This window comes from Aulonocara sp. 'chitande type north' Nkhata Bay, linkage group LG8, assembly GCF_057382095.1.
Source record: "Aulonocara sp. 'chitande type north' Nkhata Bay isolate Kocher_YH1m ecotype deep benthic linkage group LG8, A_spYH_male_GT1.1, whole genome shotgun sequence".
Lineage (NCBI taxonomy): Eukaryota > Metazoa > Chordata > Actinopteri > Cichliformes > Cichlidae > Aulonocara > Aulonocara sp. 'chitande type north' Nkhata Bay.
Window position 1 is genome coordinate 12,459,660 of NC_141351.1, and position 23,650 is coordinate 12,483,309.

General features: G+C 49.5%; 1 protein-coding gene across 1 annotated transcript in view; it reads right to left on the minus strand.

Moving 5' to 3' along the window:
- Nucleotides 1–3,386: 3,386 nt before the first annotated feature.
- The window catches only part of LOC147323336 (uncharacterized), a 40,793-nt gene continuing 20,529 nt past the window's right edge, over nucleotides 3,387–23,650 (minus strand). The window contains exons 2-5 of the mRNA XM_086304894.1: nucleotides 5,621–5,905; nucleotides 5,365–5,452; nucleotides 4,998–5,220; nucleotides 3,387–4,314 (exon numbers count right to left, since the gene is read on the minus strand). Coding sequence (XP_086161020.1) covers nucleotides 4,162–4,314; nucleotides 4,998–5,220; nucleotides 5,365–5,452; nucleotides 5,621–5,905 — 749 coding nt within the window. The 3' untranslated portion in view covers nucleotides 3,387–4,161. The remainder of the gene's footprint in view (nucleotides 4,315–4,997; nucleotides 5,221–5,364; nucleotides 5,453–5,620; nucleotides 5,906–23,650) is intronic.

The window sequence follows — 23,650 nt, forward strand, 5'->3', positions numbered from 1 at the left end:
ATTGTTTGCTACTCTCTGTTTTCATAAGGTTTAGTGTTAGGTTTGGTCTTTTTAATGAATATTTTAAACTGTTGTATTTCATGGCATCTGTCTGTATTTGGGAAAATCAGTAAAGATATTGCAATAAAAACACAGAACTTCTTGAAAACAGTTGACTACTGTTTTGTAGGCATCCAAAGTTTAAATAAACACATCTCCCAAAGCCTCGTCAGGTAAGTTGTAATACAGTTTTGTAGTAAAGATAAGGTAGATCTTTAGAGTTATAATACAATTTTAAAACTGATGCTCCGAAGCATGAAAATGCCATCGGGTCTGCCGTGGTGGCGATCGTTTTTTTTGTTTGTTTTAATCTTAAGTGCACACAAACCAGTAAACAAATTAAAACAAATACTGTTGATAAACTATAATACAAAAATTAAAATTAAAATTCTCAACAACAAAAACAATTGGTAAGAATATAATTAATGTGTAAACAACTTGACAACCCCCAAAGTGTCTAAGTCACGTGATGTGTCAGCGCAACACCGAAACATAAGAGGGACGGGGGGGCAAAGTGTGCCTGCTCTCCGCTGACACAGGAGCGGCGAGTCCAGCGACCTGGCTGTTTCGTTTTTGCCGAAAGCACAGCATAGCAAACAAGCAGAACTCAAAGTAAAGAATCCCGTCCTGCCTCCGATCTCCCTCATCCACGTGCTGGCCTCCACCACTTGTTAATTTTACTGAATCTGTGGAAGCTCTGCGATGCCACCACCAAACAACTGAGCTATTTTTACACACCGGCCAGCATCTGGCCAATCCAACACCTTTCATTGTTTATACCGTTACAAAAAAAATAAATAAAAATCATCGAGCCACCGAGCAAATGCCCGGTATGCCCGATGGCCAGTCCAGCTATGGCTGTACCATCAGTTAACCCTTTGCGTGCCAACGGTTGCCGACCCCTGGGATACGCCCTCCCTGCCCAGTGCACGCTCCCGACGCAGGGGGAACAATTCTGTTGGGGATACCTATCTTGGCACAGCACCAGTAACGAGGGAGAAGGAAACTGGTGGGAGCACAGCTGACACTAATCACAGGAAGGAGACAAGGAACATGCACAGGAAAAGGGACTGTCAAAATGACACAGGAAACTAACACTGAGACGAGCAAGAACAGTAACGTAAACAAGCACAGAGACAAGACTGAAAGGGGAACAAAACATCGGGAAAAGACGTGATGTAGTTTCCAGCCAAAGTAAACTTAAGCCTGAACCAGGCACGTGCAGAGGAGGGCAGGGCGCAGAAGGGGCTTGGGCACCTTCCCTTTCCTGATGGGCGCTCCAAGTGCCCTTTTCTTGAGCCTTTTTTATTTTATTTTATAAAAATGTTTTTTATGTGTGTGTGTGTGTGTGGGGGGGGGGGGGGGGGGGGGGTCCTGCCTGTGCCCCTCAACAATAACATACAGTAACTATTAATCTCAGTTTTTCTAAATAAAAGGATCTGGCTTGCATCAATCACATGATGACGCTGACTACAAGCGTGCTGTGTGTGAAACAGTACGACAAACATTACCTGTCCTAGATCTGATATTTAGCGTATGTAATTCTATTTTAAATCCTATCTGTTGAAATTAAAAACAATATAATTTAGATTCCAGTTATTGCTATTTTTGACAAGGAGATAAACTTCTGTACTTTATATAGATGCTACATGCTTAATCCAACAATTAGAGATTTATGGCTGATCATTAAGAGCCACCAAAAAGAAATCTTTTTGCAGCTGTAGCTGAAACAAGCAGAACAGATATTATATAAAAAAAAAATACACACCTTAATTTGAGGTAGTCTGAAGAGGGCGGTATAGAGACCTGTGGCAGACAGAGTTCATGTCCTCTTCTGTTACCTGTCCTGTGCCCTTTGCTGCAGAATTAGCTACACTGTGAAATCTAACTGTACAATTTCCAGAAACAATAAAATATTTATCGTTCTTTGAAAACGTTGTGTATAATTCATCAAATGAAAAGAGTACACTTAAATGACTGTTTATAATCTCTAGTCAGTATTACTAGTACATATAAAAGCTGAAAGTAACAGCAGGACAACTGGAAAAGGGTGTTGTTTGGTGCCTGCTAAATAAGCAGCTAAGATTCTATTGCTATTATAATTGTTTTATTTTTTACAAATAATAATAACAACAACAATAATAATAACAATAATAATAATAATAATAATAATAATAATACTTTATCTTTATCTTTATCCTACTCCTCTCTGGCAGCAAGAATGGGTTTCATTCTTTTGAAACTTATTTTTATTATTTACATTTTTAATTTGAAATTATTATTGAATAATTAATTATTTTGAAAAAACTTTTTTTTACTCAGAATTAAGAAACTTCTTTATTTTAAATTCGATTTTTATTCAGTGTTCAGTGCTATTTCTGCCAATTCCTTTTCCATTTAAACTTTTGTTAATTTTCTAAACTTTATTTAGAAATACTTTTTATATTGTGTGTACTGTTATATAACATTTTTTCTCATTGGTACATCTGCTGTGCATGTAGTCACTGGTTTTCTGTACTAAATTCTAGCAAGACCTACAGTGGAATTCTTTTTGCATAAATTTTTAATTTCTACTGATATAAAACCGAGAAGAAAACATTGGTCAAAAAGTAATATACAATGGTAGAGTTTGAAGAAATTCAGCATTGTGTGCCGAACAGTTTCTCCCTTCTTTATGACAGTAACCTGGGTAGGAGCAAAATGTGCTAAGCACGACATTACTCTACTGCATGCCAGCTTCACAAATGTTTTTCAGCAAAACTTTTCTGTACTACAAAAAAAAATAAATCTCATTATCGTGGCGATCGTGGCGATCGTGGCTCAAGAGTTGGGAGTTTGCCTTGTAATCGGAAGGTTGCCGGTTCGAGCCCCGGTTCGGACAGTCTCAGTCGTTGTGTCCTTGGGCAAGACACTTCACCCGTTGCCTACTGGTGGTGGTCAGAGGGCCCGGTGGCGCCAGTGTCCGGCAGCCTCGCCTCTGTCAGTGCGCCCCAGGGTGGCTGTGGCTACAATGTAGCTTGCCATCACCAGTGTGTGAATGGGTGGATAACTGGATATGTAAAGCGCTTTGGGGTCCTTAGGGACTAGTAAAGCGCTATATAAATACAGGCCATTTACCATTAACAGAGATGGATGGATAAGTTAAATAAATTAGGGTTACAAATTATGTAATCGTTCATGTAACATAGCCATAATTTTAAAAACAAGAACAACAGCCTAATGCATCTTCTCAATTATTTCAACTCAGGAAGAGTCTGACAAAGAATATGAGTATTTAAAAGCTCTTTATTTCAAAGTGGGGTTTTGTGTATTTAACTACTATATAATATAAACATGAATTAACCATTGAATAAATATCATACTATAATAAATATACAAGTGACAAAAAAGTGATGCGAAATGAAAGTGATCAAAGACATTCAAATAATAATATCATGTTGAATAACACAATGTTTCAGTAAGGAAGGCCAGAAATAAAACAAATAGATACTTATCAAGCTGTTTGAAGCATTAAGGAGTCAACAAGTACTTAGCCTTTTTGTTTTTTACAAATTATAATAAAATATACAGGTGACTCTAAGATCCAATAAGTTGGACTGTGACTTAATAATATAAATGGAATAGTGTTTTTATTAATTGTTTTAAGTGATATGGAATCTCTTGGAGCCACAAATTGCTGTGTCTTTGCTCGCTTAGAATGAGCCCTAAACAAATACAAAAACTAGTTAAATATCAAGTTGTGACTAATTACAAAAATCAAACATAGTCAAGTGAACAAGTGAAGCATTAATGGGAAAAGAAAGCAACATCAAGAAGCTCCTCATCAGTTTAACATGGATGTCCAGGTTTCTGGTTCATGTCCAATAAATAATTCATAAGCCATTTTTCAGGAAATAAAAAAAAAAAAAAACAACAAAGGAAAAACAATGAATACTTTTTTAAATTCCATGTGATATAATCAAGAACAGTTTATGCACAGAAAACAATTCCTGTAAAAAATGGTGAAAAGCCAGATCGCTCATTAAGTTTCGTTGTGTGCAGTAACTGGAATACAATTCCAAAAAAACACAAAACAAAAAACAAGTCATTGCCATTGTATGGTCAACTCTGTGTGAGTTTTTACTAACTGAAGTCGCTTTCACTGTCGTACTGGTAGTAAGGGTTATCGTAGCCTTGGCTCTGAGCGTGTGGTTTGATCTGGGGTCGTTTCACAGCGTAGAGGTTGTTCTGACGTTGAGCCTGGGAGTTTGTGTTATTTTGGTCACTATATAACTCCTGCAGAGGGAAAACAATACAATTACTTTCACAGTGAAATGAACAACAAACGACATAAAAACGAAAAGCTTCATAAAATCAGGGAGAAATGCAAATCGAAGCCTACATCTCTATGGACACACAGAGACATACTGTCACAATCCTGGGTCTTTTGACCCAGCGTTTTGAGTTTTAGTTTATGGTTTATGTTTAAGCCCTTCAGGTTTTCTAGTTCATTTTTTATCATGCCTAGGTTGTTATAGTTTGTTATTAGATTCCCCTTGTGTCTTCCACCCCTGTTAAGTCTCCCTTGCCCTTCATGTGTTTCATGTCTGTGTCTTACGTTGTCAAGTTCAGGTTGTGATGTCTGCGACTTATGTTTTTTGTTTTATTTTGAAGAGATCTTGTGTTCCTGTGTTCATCGCGTTTAGTTTTACTCTTTCCCTGCAAGTTCATTATGTTCATGTGGGTTGTGCTGTTTTGATCTTTATAGTTATTATTTCCCTTAGGCTTAGTTCTTGTAATATGGCTTCACTGTGTTCCATGTTGTGTCTACTGTGCCTTTCTGTACCATGTTTCAGGTTCCTATGTTCTGTCTCCCCAGTTGCTGTTAAGTTTATATGTTTAGAGTTCAGTCAGTGTGTTTCCTGTTTTATTTTGAAGGTCCGTGTCTCATGTCAGTGAGAAACATGACGCATACTCACTGAGCTGTTGTCCACAAAGACAGGGCTTTGTCGACTGTTTGAAGTTATCTCCAGGTTGGTTATGCTGTTGGTGGTGGTGGAGTTGGTGGCTCGTGGGAGTTTGGGCGCACCATTGGAAAAAATTGGCAGGGTAATGAACCCTTTAGATGTGAATGAATCCTGGTTAATGTGTGGGTTTTCTATATCTCCATCTTTGCCGGTTTTGGAGATTTTCTTTGAGGATCTGATAACAAAATGGTAAAAAAGCATTACAGTTTACTATTACAGTGTTCATCAGGCATTTGCAAACTTTTACATTTAAAATTTGTAATAAAGATGTGGATAAATTAATGTTTAAAGTGAGTGGATGGGTTGGTGGGAAACTTACATGGTAGGGATTATTGGTAGAAGGATGAGGGATATGAGCAGCAGTCCCCCAAGAACAGAGCCCACAATTACCAGAATGAGCTGCCAGTCTAATAAAACACAACAAAGATTTAAGTCCTTAACTAATTTAAGTCCTTAACTGAATTCCCCATTGGTAGAAAATCTATTTTAGTATTTGTTGTCAATACTCATTAGGGTTTTTTTTTCTCAAAAATTATGTTTCAGCTTTCACTTTTAAAAACATACAGTATACTCACTTTCTGGGGCGTCCGTTAATGCAGCTGTAGGATCTGGTGAAGTAGCTGGGGCGTCTGTTACTGCAGCTGTAGGACCTGGTGAAGAAGCTGGGGCGTCCGTTACTGCAGCTGTAGGATCTGGTGAAGTAGCTGGGGCGTCTGTTACTGCAGCTGTAGGACCTGGTGAAGAAGCTGGGGCATCCGTTACTGCAGCTGTAGGATCTGGTGATGTAGCTGGGGCGTCCGTTACTGCAGCTGTAGGATCTGGTGAAGTAGCTGGGTCGTCCGTCACTGCAGCTGTAGGACCTGGTGAAGTAGCTGGGGCGTCCGTTACTGCAGCTGTAGGATCTGGTGAAGTAGCTGGGGCGTCTGTTACTGCAGCTGTAGGACCTGGTGAAGTAGCTGGGGCGTCTGTTACTGCAGCTGTAGGACCTGGTGAAGTAGCTGGGGCGTCTGATACTGCAGCTGTAGGATCTGGTGAAGTAGCTGAATCTGGTGAAGTAGCTGGGGCGTCCGTTAATGCAGTTGTAGGATCTGGTGAAGTAGCTGGGGCGTCCGTTACTGCAGATGTAGGACCTGGTGAAGTATCTGGGGCATCTGTTACTGCAGCTGTAGGACCTGGTGAAGTAGCTGGGGCGTCTGTTACTGCAGCTGTAGGACCTGGTGAAGTATCTGGAGCATCTGTTACTGCAGCTGTAGGATCTGGTGAAGTAGCTGAATCTGGTGAAGTAGGTGGGGCATCTGTTACTGCAGCTGTAGGATCTGGTGAAGTAGCTGGGGCGTCTGTTACTGCAGCTGAAGGATCTGGTGAAGTAGCTGGGGTGTCTGTTACTGCAGCTGTAGGATCTGGTGAAGTAGCTGGATCTGGTGAAGTAGCTGGGGCGTCTGTTAATGCAGGTGTAGGATCTGGTGAAGTAGCTTGGGCGTCTGTTACTGCAGCTGTAGGATCTGGTGAAGAAGCTGGGGCGTCTGTTACTGCATTTGTAGGATCTGGTGAAGTAGCTGGGGCGTCTGTTAATGCAGGTGTAGGATCTGGTGAAGTAGCTTGGGCGTCTGTTACTGCAGCTGTAGGATCTGGTGAAGTAGCTGGGGCGTCTGTTACTGCAGCTGTAGGATCTGGTGAAGAAGCTGGGGCGTCTGTTACTGCATTTGTAGGATCTGGTGAAGTTGCTGGGGCGTCTGTTACTGTAGCTGTAGAATCTGGTGAAGTATCTGGGGCGTCTGTTACAGCAGCTGTAGGATCTGGTGAAGTAGCTGGGGCGTCTGTTACTGCAGGTGTAGGACCTGGTGAAGTAGCTGGGGCTTCTGTTACTGCAGCTGTAGCATCTGGTGAAGTAGCTGGGGCATCTGTTACTGCAGCTGTAGGATCTGGTGAAGTAGCTGGGGCATCTGTTACTGCAGCTGTAGGATCTGGTGAAGTAGCTGGGGCTTCTGTTATTGCAGCTGTAGGACCTGGTGAAGTAGCTGGGGCATCCGTTACTGCAACTGTAGGATCTGGTGAAGTAGCTGGGGCATCCGTTACTGCAGCTGTAAGACCTGGTGAAGTAGCTGGGGCGTCTGTTACTGCAGCTGTAGGATCTGGTGAAGTAGCTGGGGCGTCCGTTAATGCAGCTGTAGGATCTGGTGAAGTAGATGGGGCGTCCGTTACTGCAGCTGTAGGATCTGGTGAAGTAGATGGGGCGTCCGTTACTGCAGATGTAGGACCTGGTGAAGTATCTGGGGCGTCCGTTACTGCAGCTGTAGGACCTGGTGAAGTAGCTGGGGCGTCCGTTACTGCAGCTGTAGGACCTGGTGAAGTAGCTGGGGCGTCCGTTACTGCAGCTGTAGGACCTGGTGAAGTATCTGGGGCGTCTGTTACTGCAGCTGTAGGATCTGGTGAAGTAGCTGAATCTGGTGAAGTAGCTGGGGCATCTGTTACTGCAGCTGTAGGATCTGGTGAAGTAGCTGGGGCGTCTGTTACTGCAGCTGTAGGATCTGGTGAAGTAGCTGGGGCGTCTGTTACTGCAGCTGTAGGATCTGGTAAAGTAGCTGGGGCGTCTGTTACTGCAGCTGTAGGACCTGGTGAAGAAGCTGGGGCATCCGTTACTGCAGCTGTAGGACCTGGTGAAGTAGCTGGGGCGTCCGTTACTGCAGCTGTAGGACCTGGTGAAGTAGCTGGGGCGTCCGTTACTGCAGCTGTAGGACCTGGTGAAGTATCTGGGGCGTCTGTTACTGCAGCTGTAGGATCTGGTGAAGTAGCTGAATCTGGTGAAGTAGCTGGGGCATCTGTTAATGCAGCTGTAGGATCTGGTGAAGTAGCTGGGGCGTCTGTTACTGCAGCTGTAGGATCTGGTGAAGTAGCTGGGGTGTCTGTTACTGCAGCTGTAGGATCTGGTGAAGTAGCTGGGGCGTCTGTTACTGCAGCTGTAGGACCTGGTGAAGAAGCTGGGGCATCCGTTACTGCAGCTGTAGGATCTGGTGATGTAGCTGGGGCGTCCGTTACTGCAGCTGTAGGACCTGGTGAAGTAGCTGGGGCATCCGTTACTGCAACTGTAGGATCTGGTGAAGTAGCTGGGGCATCCGTTACTGCAGCTGTAAGACCTGGTGAAGTAGCTGGGGCGTCTGTTACTGCAGCTGTAGGATCTGGTGAAGTAGCTGGGGCGTCCGTTAATGCAGGTGTAGGATCTGGTGAAGTAGATGGGGCGTCCGTTACTGCAGCTGTAGGATCTGGTGAAGGAGCTGGGTCGTCCGTTACTGCAGCTGTAGGACCTGGTGAAGTATCTGGGGCGTCTGTTACTGCAGCTGTAGGATCTGGTGAAGTAGCTGAATCTGGTGAAGTAGCTGGGGCATCTGTTAATGCAGCTGTAGGATCTGGTGAAGTAGCTGGGGCGTCTGTTACTGCAGCTGTAGGATCTGGTGAAGTAGCTGGGGCGTCTGTTACTGCAGCTGTAGGATCTGGTGAAGTAGCTGGGGCGTCTGTTACTGCAGCTGTAGGACCTGGTGAAGAAGCTGGGGCATCCGTTACTGCAGCTGTAGGATCTGGTGATGTAGCTGGGGCGTCCGTTACTGCAGCTGTAGGACCTGGTGAAGTAGCTGGGGCATCCGTTACTGCAACTGTAGGATCTGGTGAAGTAGCTGGGGCATCCGTTACTGCAGCTGTAAGACCTGGTGAAGTAGCTGGGGCGTCTGTTACTGCAGCTGTAGGATCTGGTGAAGTAGCTGGGGCGTCCGTTAATGCAGGTGTAGGATCTGGTGAAGTAGATGGGGCGTCCGTTACTGCAGCTGTAGGATCTGGTGAAGGAGCTGGGTCGTCCGTTACTGCAGCTGTAGGACCTGGTGAAGTAGCTGGGGCGTCCGTTACTGCAGCTGTAGGATCTGGTGAAGTAGCTGGGGCGTCCGTTACTGCAGCTGTAGGACCTGGTGAAGTAGCTGGGGCGTCTGTTACTGCAGCTGTAGGACCTGGTGAAGTAGCTGGGGCGTCTGATACTGCAGCTGTAGGATCTGGTGAAGTAGCTGAATCTGGTGAAGTAGCTGGGGCGTCCGTTAATGCAGTTGTAGGATCTGGTGAAGTAGCTGGGGCGTCCGTTACTGCAGATGTAGGACCTGGTGAAGTATCTGGGGCATCTGTTACTGCAGCTGTAGGACCTGGTGAAGTAGCTGGGGCGTCTGTTACTGCAGCTGTAGGACCTGGTGAAGTATCTGGGACATCTGTTACTGCAGCTGTAGGATCTGGTGAAGTAGCTGAATCTGGTGAAGTAGCTGGGGCGTCTGTTAATGCAGCTGTAGGATCTGGTGAAGTAGCTGGGGCGTCCGTTACTGCAGATGTAGGACCTGGTGAAGTATCTGGTGCATCTGTTACTGCAGCTGTAGGATCTGGTGAAGTAGCTGGGGCGTCTGTTACTGCAGCTGTAGGATCTGGTGAAGTAGCTGGGGCGTCTGTTACTGCAGCTGTAGGATCTGGTGAAGTAGCTGGATCTGGTGAAGTAGCTGGGGCGTCTGTTAATGCAGGTGTAGGATCTGGTGAAGTAGCTTGGGCGTCTGTTACTGCAGCTGTAGGATCTGGTGAAGTAGCTGGGGCGTCTGTTACTGCAGCTGTAGGATCTGGTGAAGTAGCTGGGGCGTCTGTTACTGCAGGTGTAGGATCTGGTGAAGTAGCTGGGGCTTCTGTTACTGCAGCTGTAGGATCTGGTGAAGTAGCTGGGGCATCTGTTACTGCAGCTGTAGGACCTGGTGAAGTAGCTGGGGCATCTGTTACTGCAGCTGTAGGATCTGGTGAAGTAGCTGGGGCTTCTGTTATTGCAGCTGTAGGGGCGTCTGTTACTGCATTTGTAGGATCGGGTGAAGTATCTGGGGCATCTGTTACTGCAGCTGTAGGATCTGGTGAAGTAGCTGGGGGGTCTGTTACTGCAGCTGTAGGATCTGGTGAAGTAGCTGGGGCGTCTGTTACTGCAGCTGTAGGGGCGTCTGTTACTGGAGCTGTAGGATCTGGTGAAGTAGCTGGGGCGTCTGTTACTGCAGCAGTAGGATCTGGTGAAGTTGCTGGGGCGTCTGTTACTGCAGCTGTAGGATCTGGTGAAGTAGCTTGGGCATCTGTTACTGCAGCTGTAGGATCTGGTGAAGTAGCTGGGGCTTCTGTTATTGCAGCTGTAGGACCTGGTGAAGTAGCTGGGGCATCCGTTACTGCAACTGTAGGATCTGGTGAAGTAGCTGGGGCATCCGTTACTGCAGTTGTAAGACCTGGTGAAGTAGCTGGGGCCTCTGTTACTGCAGCTGTAGGATCTGGTGAAGTAGCTGGGGCGTCCGTTACTGCAGCTGTAGGATCTGGTGAAGTAGCTGGGGCGTCCGTTACTGCAGCTGTAGGACCTGGTGAAGTAGCTGGGGCGTCTGTTACTGCAGCTGTAGGACCTGGTGAAGTAGCTGGGGCGTCTGATACTGCAGCTGTAGGATCTGGTGAAGTAGCTGAATCTGGTGAAGTAGCTGGGGCGTCCGTTAATGCAGTTGTAGGATCTGGTGAAGTAGCTGGGGCGTCCGTTACTGCAGATGTAGGACCTGGTGAAGTATCTGGGGCATCTGTTACTGCAGCTGTAGGACCTGGTGAAGTAGCTGGGACGTCTGTTACTGCAGCTGTAGGACCTGGTGAAGTATCTGGGGCATCTGTTACTGCAGCTGTGGGATCTGGTGAAGTAGCTGAATCTGGTGAAGTAGGTGGTGCATCTGTTACTGCAGCTGTAGGATCTGGTGAAGTAGCTGGGGCGTCTGTTACTGCAGCTGTAGGATCTGGTGAAGTAGCTGGGGCGTCTGTTACTGCAGCTGTAGGATCTGGTGAAGTAGCTGGATCTGGTGAAGTAGCTGGGGCGTCTGTTAATGCAGGTGTAGGATCTGGTGAAGTAGCTTGGGCGTCTGTTACTGCAGCTGTAGGATCTGGTGAAGTAGCTGGGGCGTCTGTTACTGCAGCTGTAGGATCTGGTGAAGAAGCTGGGGCGTCTGTTACTGCATTTGTAGGATCTGGTGAAGTTGCTGGGGCGTCTGTTACTGCAGCTGTAGAATCTGGTGAAGTAGCTGGGGCGTCTGTTACAGCAGCTGTAGGATCTGGTGAAGTAGCTGGGGCGTCTGTTACTGCAGGTGTAGGATCTGGTGAAGTAGCTGGGGCTTCTGTTACTGCAGCTGTAGGATCTGGTGAAGTAGCTGGGGCATCTGTTACTGCAGCTGTAGGATCTGGTGAAGTAGCTGGGGCATCTGTTACTGCAGCTGTAGGATCTGGTGAAGTAGCTGGGGATTCTGTTATTGCACCTGTAGGGGCGGCTGTTACTGCATTTGTAGGATCGGGTGAAGTATCTGGGGCATCTGTTACTGCAGCTGTAGGATCTGGTGAAGTAGCTGGGGCGTCTGTTACTGCAGCTGTAGGATCTGGTGAAGTAGCTGGGGCGTCTGTTACTGCAGCTGTAGGATCTGGTGAAGTCGCGGGGGCCTCTGTTACTGCAGCTGTAGGATCTGGTGAAGTAGCTGGGGGGTCTGTTAATGCATTTGTAGGATCGGGTGAAGTAGCTGAGGCGTCTGTTACTGCAGCTGTAGGATCTGGTGAAGTAGCTGGGGCGTCCGTTACTGCATTTGTATGATCTGGTGAAGTAGCTTGGGCGTCTGTTACTGCAGCTGTAGCATCTGGTGAAGTAGCTGGGGCGTCTGTTACTGCAGCTGTAGGATCTGGTGAAGTAGCTGGGGCGTCTGTTACTGCAGCTGTAGGATCTGGTGAAGTATCTGGGGCGTCTGTTACTGCAGCTGTAGGATCTGGTGAAGTAGATGGGGCCTCTGTTACTGCAGCTGTAGGATCTTGTGAAGTAGCTGGGGCGTCTGTTACTGCAGCTGTAGGATCTGGTGAAGTAGCTGGGGCGTCTGTTACTGCATTTGTAGGATCTGGTGAAGTAGCTTGGGCGTCTGTTACTGCATTTGTAGGATCGGGTGAAGTAGCTGGGGCGTCTGTTACTGCATTTGTAGGATCTGGTGAAGTAGCTGGGGCGTCTGTTACTGCATTTGTAGGATCGGGTGAAGTAGCTGGGGCGTCTGTTACTGCAGCTGTAGGATCTGGTGAAGTAGCTGGGGCGTCTGTTATTGCAGCTGTAGGGGCGTCTGTTACTGCATTTGTAGGATCGGGTGAAGTATATGGGGCATCTGTTACTGCAGCTGTAGGATCTGGTGAAGTAGCTGGGGCGTCTGTTACTGCAGCTGTAGGATCTGGTGAAGTAGCTGGGGCGTCTGTTACTGCAGCTGTAGGGGCGTCTGTTACTGCAGCTGTAGGATCTGGTGAAGTAGCTGGGGCGTCTGTTACTGCAGCTGTAGGATCCGGTGAAGTTGCTGGGGCGTCTGTTACTGCAGCTGTAGGATCTGGTGAAGTATCTGGGGCGTCTGTTACTGCAGCTGTAGGATCTGGTGAAGTAGATGGGGCCTCTGTTACTGCAGCTGTAGGATCTTGTGAAGTAGCTGAATCTGGTGAAGTAGGTGGTGCATCTGTTACTGCAGCTGTAGGATCTGGTGAAGTAGCTGGGGCGTCTGTTACTGCAGCTGTAGGATCTGGTGAAGTAGCTGGGGCGTCCGTTACTGCAGATGTAGGACCTGGTGAAGTATCTGGGGCGTCTGTTACTGCAGCTGTAGGACCTGGTGAAGTAGCTGGGGCGTCTGTTACTGCAGCTGTAGGACCTGGTGAAGTATCTGGGGCATCTGTTACTGCAGCTGTAGGATCTGGTGAAGTAGCTGAATCTGGTGAGGTAGGTGGTGCATCTGTTACTGCAGCTGTAGGATCTGGTGAAGTAGCTGGGGCGTCTGTTACTGCAGCTGTAGGACCTGGTGAAGTAGCTGGGGCGTCTGTTAATGCAGGTGTAGGATCTGGTGAAGTAGCTTGGGCGTCTGTTACTGCAGCTGTAGGATCTGGTGAAGTAGCTGGGGCGTCTGTTACTGCAGCTGTAGGATCTGGTGAAGAAGCTGGGGCGTCTGTTACTGCATTTGTAGGATCTGGTGAAGTTGCTGGGGCGTCCGTTACTGCAGCTGTAGAATCTGGTGAAGTAGCTGGGGCTTCTGTTACTGCAGCTGTAGGATCTGGTGAAGTAGCTGGGGCATCTGTTACTGCAGGTGTAGGATCTGGTGAAGTAGCTGGGGCTTCTGTTACTGCAGCTGTAGGATCTGGTGAAGTAGCTGGGGCGTCTGTTACTGCAGCTGTAGGATCTGGTGAAGTAGCTGGGGCGTCTGTTACTGCAGCTGTAGGATCTGGTGAAGAAGCTGGGGCGTCTGTTACTGCATTTGTAGGATCTGGTGAAGTTGCTGGGGCGTCTGTTACTGCAGCTGTAGAATCTGGTGAAGTAGCTGGGGCTTCTGTTACAGCAGCTGTAGGATCTGGTGAAGTAGCTGGGGCGTCTGTTACTGCAGGTGTAGGATCTGGTGAAGTAGCTGGGGCTTCTGTTACTGCAGCTGTAGGATCTGGTGAAGTAGCTGGGGCATCTGTTACTGCAGCTGTAGGATCTGGTGAAGTAGCTGGGGCTTCTGTTATTGCAGCTGTAGGGGCGTCTGTTACTGCATTTGTAGGATCGGGTGAAGTATCTGGGGCATCTGTTACTGCAGCTGTAGGATCTGGTGAAGTAGCTGGGGCGTCTGTTACTGCAGCTGTAGGATCTGGTAAAGTAGCTGGGGCGTCTGTTACTGCAGCTGTAGGGGCGTCTGTTACTGCAGCTGTAGGATCTGGTGAAGTAGCTGGGGCGTCTGTTACTGCAGCAGTAGGATCTGGTGAAGTTGCTGGGGCGTCTGTTACTGCAGCTGTAGGATCTGGTGAAGTCGCTGGGGCCTCTGTTACTGCAGCTGTAGGATCTGGTGAAGTAGCTGGGGGGTCTGTTAATGCAGCTGTAGGATCGGGTGAAGTAGCTGAGGCGTCTGTTACTGCAGCTGTAGGATCTGGTGAAGTAGCTGGGGCGTCCGTTACTGCATTTGTATGATCTGGTGAAGTAGCTTGGGCGTCTGTTACTGCAGCTGTAGCATCTGGTGAAGTAGCTGGGGCGTCTGTTACTGCAGCTGTAGGATCTGGTGAAGTAGCTGGGGCGTCTGTTACTGCAGCTGTAGGATCTGGTGAAGTATCTGGGGCGTCTGTTACTGCAGCTGTAGGATCTGGTGAAGTAGATGGGGCCTCTGTTACTGCAGTTGTAGGATCTTGTGAAGTAGCTGGGGCGTCTGTTACTGCAGCTGTAGGATCTGGTGAAGTAGCTGGGGCGTCTGTTACTGCAGCTGTAGGATCTGGTGAAGTAGCTTGGGCGTCTGTTACTGCATTTGTAGGATCGGGTGAAGTAGCTGGGGCGTCTGTTACTGCATTTGTAGGATCTGGTGAAGTAGCTGGGGCGTCTGTTACTGCATTTGTAGGATCGGGTGAAGTAGCTGGGGCGTCTGTTACTGCAGCTGTAGGATCTGGTGAAGTAGCTGGGGCGTCTGTTACTGCAGCTGTAGGATCTGGTGAAGTAGCTGGGGCCTCTGTTACTGCAGCTGTAGGATCTGGTGAAGTAGCTGGGGCGTCTGTTATTGCAGCTGTAGGGGCGTCTGTTACTGCATTTGTAGGATCGGGTGAAGTATCTGGGGCATCTGTTACTGCAGCTGTAGGATCTGGTGAAGTAGCTGGGGCGTCTGTTACTGCAGCTGTAGGATCTGGTGAAGTAGCTGGGGCGTCTGTTACTGCAGCTGTAGGGGCGTCTGTTACTGCAGCAGTAGGATCTGGTGAAGTTGCTGGGGCGTCTGTTACTGCATTTGTATGATCTGGTGAAGTAGCTTGGGCGTCTGTTACTGCAGCTGTAGCATCTGGTGAAGTAGCTGGGGCGCCTGTTACTGCAGCTGTAGGATCTGGTGAAGTAGCTGGGGCGTCTGTTACTGCAGCTGTAGGATCTGGTGAAGTAGCTGGGGCGTCTGTTACTGCAGCTGTAGGATCTGGTGAAGTAGATGGGGCCTCTGTTACTGCAGCTGTAGGATCTTGTGAAGTAGCTGGGGCGTCTGTTACTGCAGCTGTAGGATCTGGTGAAGTAGCTGGGGCGTCTGTTACTGCATTTGTATGATCTGGTGAAGTAGCTTGGGCATCTGTTACTGCAGCTGTAGCATCTGGTGAAGTAGCTGGGGCGTCTGTTACTGCAGCTGTAGGATCTGGTGAAGTAGCTGGGGCGTCTGTTACTGCAGCTGTAGGATCTGGTGAAGTAGCTGGGGCGTCTGTTACTGCAGCTGTAGGATCTGGTGAAGTAGATGGGGCCTCTGTTACTGCAGCTGTAGGATCTTGTGAAGTAGCTGGGGCGTCTGTTACTGCAGCTGTAGGATCTGGTGAAGTAGCTGGGGCGTCTGTTACTGCAGCTGTAGGATCTGGTGAAGTAGCTGGATCTGGTGAAGTAGCTGGGGCGTCTGTTAATGCAGGTGTAGGATCTGGTGAAGTAGCTTGGGCGTCTGTTACTGCAGCTGTAGGATCTGGTGAAGTAGCTGGGGCGTCTGTTACTGCAGCTGTAGGATCTGGTGAAGTAGCTGGGGCTTCTGTTACTGCAGCTGTAGGATCTGGTGAAGTAGCTGGGGCATCTGTTACTGCAGCTGTAGGATCTGGTGAAGTAGCTGGGGCATCTGTTACTGCAGCTGTAGGATCTGGTGAAGTAGCTGGGGCTTCTGTTATTGCAGCTGTAGGGGCGTCTGTTACTGCATTTGTAGGATCGGGTGAAGTATCTGGGGCATCTGTTACTGCAGCTGTAGGATCTGGTGAAGTAGCTGGGGCGTCTGTTACTGCAGCTGTAGGATCTGGTGAAGTAGCTGGGGCGTCTGTTACTGCAGCTGTAGGGGCGTCTGTTACTGCAGCTGTAGGATCTGGTGAAGTAGCTGGGGCGTCTGTTACTGCAGCAGTAGGATCTGGTGAAGTTGCTGGGGCGTCTGTTACTGCAGCTGTAGGATCTGGTGAAGTAGCTTGGGCATCTGTTACTGCAGCTGTAGGATCTGGTGAAGTAGCTGGGGCTTCTGTTATTGCAGCTGTAGGACCTGGTGAAGTAGCTGGGGCATCCGTTACTGCAACTGTAGGATCTGGTGAAGTAGCTGGGGCATCCGTTACTGCAGCTGTAAGACCTGGTGAAGTAGCTGGGGCCTCTGTTACTGCAGCTGTAGGATCTGGTGAAGTAGCTGGGGCGTCCGTTACTGCAGCTGTAGGATCTGGTGAAGTAGCTGGGGCGTCCGTTACTGCAGCTGTAGGACCTGGTGAAGTAGCTGGGGCGTCTGTTACTGCAGCTGTAGGACCTGGTGAAGTAGCTGGGGCGTCTGATACTGCAGCTGTAGGATCTGGTGAAGTAGCTGAATCTGGTGAAGTAGCTGGGGCGTCCGTTAATGCAGTTGTAGGATCTGGTGAAGTAGCTGGGGCGTCCGTTACTGCAGATGTAGGACCTGGTGAAGTATCTGGGGCATCTGTTACTGCAGCTGTAGGACCTGGTGAAGTAGCTGGGGCGTCTGTTACTGCAGCTGTAGGACCTGGTGAAGTATCTGGGGCATCTGTTACTGCAGCTGTAGGATCTGGTGAAGTAGCTGAATCTGGTGAAGTAGGTGGTGCATCTGTTACTGCAGCTGTAGGATCTGGTGAAGTAGCTGGGGCGTCTGTTACTGCAGCTGTAGGATCTGGTGAAGTAGCTGGATCTGGTGAAGTAGCTGGGGCGTCTGTTAATGCAGGTGTAGGATCTGGTGAAGTAGCTTGGGCGTCTGTTACTGCAGCTGTAGGATCTGGTGAAGTAGCTGGGGCGTCTGTTACTGCAGCTGTAGGATCTGGTGAAGAAGCTGGGGCGTCTGTTACTGCATTTGTAGGATCTGGTGAAGTTGCTGGGGCGTCTGTTACTGCAGCTGTAGAATCTGGTGAAGTAGCTGGGGCGTCTGTTACAGCAGCTGTAGGATCTGGTGAAGTAGCTGGGGCGTCTGTTACTGCAGGTGTAGGATCTGCTGAAGTAGCTGGGGCTTCTGTTACTGCAGCTGTAGGATCTGGTGAAGTAGCTGGGGCATCTGTTACTGCAGCTGTAGGATCTGGTGAAGTAGCTGGGGCATCTGTTACTGCAGCTGTAGGATCTGGTGAAGTAGCTGGGGATTCTGTTATTGCAGCTGTAGGGGCGTCTGTTACTGCATTTGTAGGATCGGGTGAAGTATCTGGGGCATCTGTTACTGCAGCTGTAGGATCTGGTGAAGTAGCTGGGGCGTCTGTTACTGCAGCTGTAGGATCTGGTGAAGTAGCTGGGGCGTCTGTTACTGCAGCTGTAGGGGCGTCTGTTACTGCAGCTGTAGGATCTGGTGAAGTAGCTGGGGCGTCTGTTACTGCAGCAGTAGGATCTGGTGAAGTTGCTGGGGCGTCTGTTACTGCAGCTGTAGGATCTGGTGAAGTCGCGGGGGCCTCTGTTACTGCAGCTGTAGGATCTGGTGAAGTAGCTGGGGGGTCTGTTAATGCATTTGTAGGATCGGGTGAAGTAGCTGAGGCGTCTGTTACTGCAGCTGTAGGATCTGGTGAAGTAGCTGGGGCGTCCGTTACTGCATTTGTATGATCTGGTGAAGTAGCTTGGGCATCTGTTACTGCAGCTGTAGCATCTGGTGAAGTAGCTGGGGCGTCTGTTACTGCAGCTGTAGGATCTGGTGAAGTATCTGGGGCGTCTGTTACTGCAGCTGTAGGATCTGGTGAAGTAGATGGGGCCTCTGTTACTGCAGCTGTAGGATCTTGTGAAGTAGCTGGGGCGTCTGTTACTGCAGCTGTAGGATCTGGTGAAGTAGCTGGGGCGTCTGTTACTGCATTTGTAGGATCTGGTGAAGTAGCTTGGGCGTCTGTTACTGCATTTGTAGGATCGGGTGAAGTAGCTGGGGCGTCTGTTACTGCATTTGTAGGATCTGGTGAAGTAGCTGGGGCGTCTGTTACTGCATTTGTAGGATCGGGTGAAGTAGCTGGGGCGTCTGTTACTGCAGCTGTAGGATCTGGTGAAGTAGCTGGGGCGTCTGTTATTGCAGCTGTAGGGGCGTCTGTTACTGCATTTGTAGGATCGGGTGAAGTATCTGGGGCATCTGTTACTGCAGCTGTAGGATCTGGTGAAGTAGCTGGGGCGTCTGTTACTGCAGCTGTAGGATCTGGTGAAGTAGCTGGGGCGTCTGTTACTGCAGCTGTAGGGGCGTCTGTTACTGCAGCTGTAGGATCTGGTGAAGTAGCTGGGGCGTCTGTTACTGCAGCTGTAGGATCTGGTGAAGTTGCTGGGGCGTCTGTTACTGCAGCTGTAGGATCTGGTGAAGTATCTGGGGCGTCTGTTAATGCAGCTGTAGGATCTGGTGAAGTAGATGGGGCCTCTGTTACTGCAGCTGTAGGATCTTGTGAAGTAGCTGAATCTGGTGAAGTAGGTGGTGCATCTGTTACTGCAGCTGTAGGATCTGGTGAAGTAGCTGGGGCGTCTGTTACTGCAGCTGTAGGATCTGGTGAAGTAGCTGGGGCGTCCGTTACTGCAGATGTAGGACCTGGTGAAGTATCTGGGGCATCTGTTACTGCAGCTGTAGGATCTGGTGAAGTAGCTGAATCTGGTGAAGTAGGTGGTGCATCTGTTACTGCAGCTGTAGGATCTGGTGAAGTAGCTGGGGCGTCTGTTACTGCAGCTGTAGGATCTGGTGAAGTAGCTGGGGCGTCTGTTACTGCAGCTGTAGGATCTGGTGAAGTAGCTGGATCTGGTGAAGTAGCTGGGGCGTCTGTTAATGCAGGTGTAGGATCTGGTGAAGTAGCTTGGGCGTCTGTTACTGCAGCTGTAGGATCTGGTGAAGTAGCTGGGGCGTCTGTTACTGCAGCTGTAGGATCTGGTGAAGAAGCTGGGGCGTCTGTTACTGCATTTGTAGGATCTGGTGAAGTTGCTGGGGCGTCTGTTACTGCAGCTGTAGAATCTGGTGAAGTAGCTGGGGCGTCTGTTACAGCAGCTGTAGGATCTGGTGAAGTAGCTGGGGCGTCTGTTACTGCAGGTGTAGGATCTGCTGAAGTAGCTGGGGCTTCTGTTACTGCAGCTGTAGGATCTGGTGAAGTAGCTGGGGCATCTGTTACTGCAGCTGTAGGATCTGGTGAAGTAGCTGGGGCATCTGTTACTGCAGCTGTAGGATCTGGTGAAGTAGCTGGGGATTCTGTTATTGCAGCTGTAGGGGCGTCTGTTACTGCATTTGTAGGATCGGGTGAAGTATCTGGGGCATCTGTTACTGCAGCTGTAGGATCTGGTGAAGTAGCTGGGGCGTCTGTTACTGCAGCTGTAGGATCTGGTGAAGTAGCTGGGGCGTCTGTTACTGCAGCTGTAGGGGCGTCTGTTACTGCAGCTGTAGGATCTGGTGAAGTAGCTGGGGCGTCTGTTACTGCAGCAGTAGGATCTGGTGAAGTTGCTGGGGCGTCTGTTACTGCAGCTGTAGGATCTGGTGAAGTCGCGGGGGCCTCTGTTACTGCAGCTGTAGGATCTGGTGAAGTAGCTGGGGGGTCTGTTAATGCATTTGTAGGATCGGGTGAAGTAGCTGAGGCATCTGTTACTGCAGCTGTAGGATCTGGTGAAGTAGCTGGGGCGTCCGTTACTGCATCTGTATGATCTGGTGAAGTAGCTTGGGCGTCTGTTACTGCAGCTGTAGCATCTGGTGAAGTAGCTGGGGCGTCTGTTACTGCAGCTGTAGGATCTGGTGAAGTATCTGGGGCGTCTGTTACTGCAGCTGTAGGATCTGGTGAAGGAGATGGGGCCTCTGTTACTGCAGCTGTAGGATCTTGTGAAGTAGCTGGGGCGTCTGTTACTGCAGCTGTAGGATCTGGTGAAGTAGCTGGGGCGTCTGTTACTGCATTTGTAGGATCTGGTGAAGTAGCTTGGGCGTCTGTTACTGCATTTGTAGGATCGGGTGAAGTAGCTGGGGCGTCTGTTACTGCATTTGTAGGATCTGGTGAAGTAGCTGGGGCGTCTGTTACTGCATTTGTAGGATCGGGTGAAGTAGCTGGGGCGTCTGTTACTGCAGCTGTAGGATCTGGTGAAGTAGCTGGGGCGTCTGTTATTGCAGCTGTAGGGGCGTCTGTTACTGCATTTGTAGGATCGGGTGAAGTATCTGGGGCATCTGTTACTGCAGCTGTAGGATCTGGTGAAGTAGCTGGGGCGTCTGTTACTGCAGCTGTAGGATCTGGTGAAGTAGCTGGGGCGTCTGTTACTGCAGCTGTAGGGGCGTCTGTTACTGCAGCTGTAGGATCTGGTGAAGTAGCTGGGGCGTCTGTTACTGCAGCTGTAGGATCTGGTGAAGTTGCTGGGGCGTCTGTTACTGCAGCTGTAGGATCTGGTGAAGTATCTGGGGCGTCTGTTACTGCAGCTGTAGGATCTGGTGAAGTAGATGGGGCCTCTGTTACTGCAGCTGTAGGATCTTGTGAAGTAGCTGAATCTGGTGAAGTAGGTGGTGCATCTGTTACTGCAGCTGTAGGATCTGGTGAAGTAGCTGGGGCGTCTGTTACTGCAGCTGTAGGATCTGGTGAAGTAGCTGGGGCGTCCGTTACTGCAGATGTAGGACCTGGTGAAGTATCTGGGGCATCTGTTACTGCAGCTGTAGGACCTGGTGAAGTAGCTGGGGCGTCTGTTACTGCAGCTGTAGGACCTGGTGAAGTATCTGGGGCATCTGTTACTGCAGCTGTAGGATCTGGTGAAGTAGCTGAATCTGGTGAGGTAGGTGGTGCATCTGTTACTGCAGCTGTAGGATCTGGTGAAGTAGCTGGGGCGTCTGTTACTGCAGCTGTAGGACCTGGTGAAGTAGCTGGGGCGTCTGTTAATGCAGGTGTAGGATCTGGTGAAGTAGCTTGGGCGTCTGTTACTGCAGCTGTAGGATCTGGTGAAGTAGCTGGGGCGTCTGTTACTGCAGCTGTAGGATCTGGTGAAGAAGCTGGGGCGTCTGTTACTGCATTTGTAGGATCTGGTGAAGTTGCTGGGGCGTCCGTTACTGCAGCTGTAGAATCTGGTGAAGTAGCTGGGGCTTCCGTTACTGCAGCTGTAGGATCTGGTGAAGTAGCTGGGGCATCTGTTACTGCAGCTGTAGGATCTGGTGAAGTAGCTGGGGCTTCTGTTACTGCAGCTGTAGGATCTGGTGAAGTAGCTGGGGCGTCTGTTAATGCAGGTGTAGGATCTGGTGAAGTAGCTTGGGCGTCTGTTACTGCAGCTGTAGGATCTGGTGAAGTAGCTGGGGCGTCTGTTACTGCAGCTGTAGGATCTGGTGAAGAAGCTGGGGCGTCTGTTACTGCATTTGTAGGATCTGGTGAAGTTGCTGGGGCGTCTGTTACTGCAGCTGTAGAATCTGGTGAAGTAGCTGGGGCTTCTGTTACAGCAGCTGTAGGATCTGGTGAAGTAGCTGGGGCGTCTGTTACTGCAGGTGTAGGATCTGGTGAAGTAGCTGGGGCTTCTGTTACTGCAGCTGTAGGATCTGGTGAAGTAGCTGGGGCATCTGTTACTGCAGCTGTAGGATCTGGTGAAGTAGCTGGGGCTTCTGTTATTGCAGCTGTAGGGGCGTCTGTTACTGCATTTGTAGGATCGGGTGAAGTATCTGGGGCATCTGTTACTGCAGCTGTAGGATCTGGTGAAGTAGCTGGGGCGTCTGTTACTGCAGCTGTAGGATCTGGTAAAGTAGCTGGGGCGTCTGTTACTGCAGCTGTAGGGGCGTCTGTTACTGCAGCTGTAGGATCTGGTGAAGTAGCTGGGGCGTCTGTTACTGCAGCAGTAGGATCTGGTGAAGTTGCTGGGGCGTCTGTTACTGCAGCTGTAGGATCTGGTGAAGTCGCTGGAGCCTCTGTTACTGCAGCTGTAGGATCTGGTGAAGTAGCTGGGGGGTCTGTTAATGCAGCTGTAGGATCGGGTGAAGTAGCTGAGGCGTCTGTTACTGCAGCTGTAGGATCTGGTGAAGTAGCTGGGGCGTCCGTTACTGCATTTGTATGATCTGGTGAAGTAGCTTGGGCGTCTGTTACTGCAGCTGTAGCATCTGGTGAAGTAGCTGGGGCGTCTGTTACTGCAGCTGTAGGATCTGGTGAAGTAGCTGGGGCGTCTGTTACTGCAGCTGTAGGATCTGGTGAAGTATCTGGGGCGTCTGTTACTGCAGCTGTAGGATCTGGTGAAGTAGATGGGGCCTCTGTTACTGCAGTTGTAGGATCTTGTGAAGTAGCTGGGGCGTCTGTTACTGCAGCTGTAGGATCTGGTGAAGTAGCTGGGGCGTCTGTTACTGCAGCTGTAGGATCTGGTGAAGTAGCTGGGACGTCTGTTACTGCAGCTGTAGGATCTGGTGAAGTAGCTGGGGCCTCTGTTACTGCAGCTGTAGGATCTGTTGAAGTAGCTGGCGCGTCTGTTACTGCAGCTGTAGGATCAGGTGAAGTAGCTGGGGCGTCTGTTACTGCAGCTGTAGGATCTGGTGAAGTAGCTGGTGTGTCAGTTACTGCTGCTGTAGGATCTGGTGAAGTAGCTGGGGCGTCTGTTACTGCAGCTGTAGGATCTTGTGAAGTAGCTGGGACGTCTGTTACTGCAGCTGTAGGATCTGGTGAAGAAGCTGGGGCGTCTGTTACTGCAGCTGTAGGATGTGGTGAAGTAGCTATGGCATCCGTTACTGCAGCTGTAGGATCTGGTGAAGTAGCTTGGGCATCTGTTACTGCAGCTGTAGGATCTGGTGAAGAAGCTGGGGCGTCTGTTACTGCAGCTGTAGGATCTGGTGAAGTAGGTGGGACGTCTGTTACTGCAGCTGTAGGATCTGGTGAAGTAGCTGGGGCCTCTGTTACTGCAGCTGTAGGATCTGGTGAAGTAGCTGGGGCGTCTGTTACTGCAGCTGTAGGATCTGGTGAAGTAGCTGGGGCGTCTGTTACTGCAGGTGTAGGATCTGTTGAAGTAGCTGGGACGTCTGTTACTGCAGCTGTAGGATCTGGTGAAGTAGCTGGGGCGTCTGTTACTGCAGCTGTAGGATCTGGTGATGTAGATGGGGCCTCTGTTACTGCAGCTGTAGGATCTGGTGAAGTAGCTGGGGCGTCTGTTACTGTAGCTGTAGGATCTGGTGAAGTAGCTGGGGCGTCTGTTATTGCAGCTGTAGGGGCGTCTGTTACTGAAGCTGTAGGATCTGGTGAAGTAGCTGGGGCGTCTGTTATTGCAGCTGTAGGATCTGGTGAAGTAGCTGGGGCCTCTGTTACTGCAGGTGTAGGATCTGGTGATGTAGCTGGGGCGTCTGTTACTGCAGCTGTAGGATCTGGTGATGTAGCTGGGGCCTCTGTTACTGCAGCTGTAGGATCTGGTGAAGTAGCTGGGGCGTCTGTTACTGCAGCTGTAGGATCTGGTGAAGTAGCTGGGGCGTCAGTTACTGCAGCTGTAGGATCTGGTGAAGTTGCTTGGGCGTCTGTTACTGCATTTGTAGGATCGGGTGAAGTAGCTGGGGCGTCTGTTACTGCAGCTGTAGGATCTGGTGAAGTAGCTGGGGCGTCTGTTACTGCAGCTGTAGGAGCTGGTGAAGAAGCCTGGGTGTCTGTTACTGAAGCTGTAGGATCTGGTGAAGTAGCTGGGGCGTCTGTTACTGCAGCTGTAGGATCTG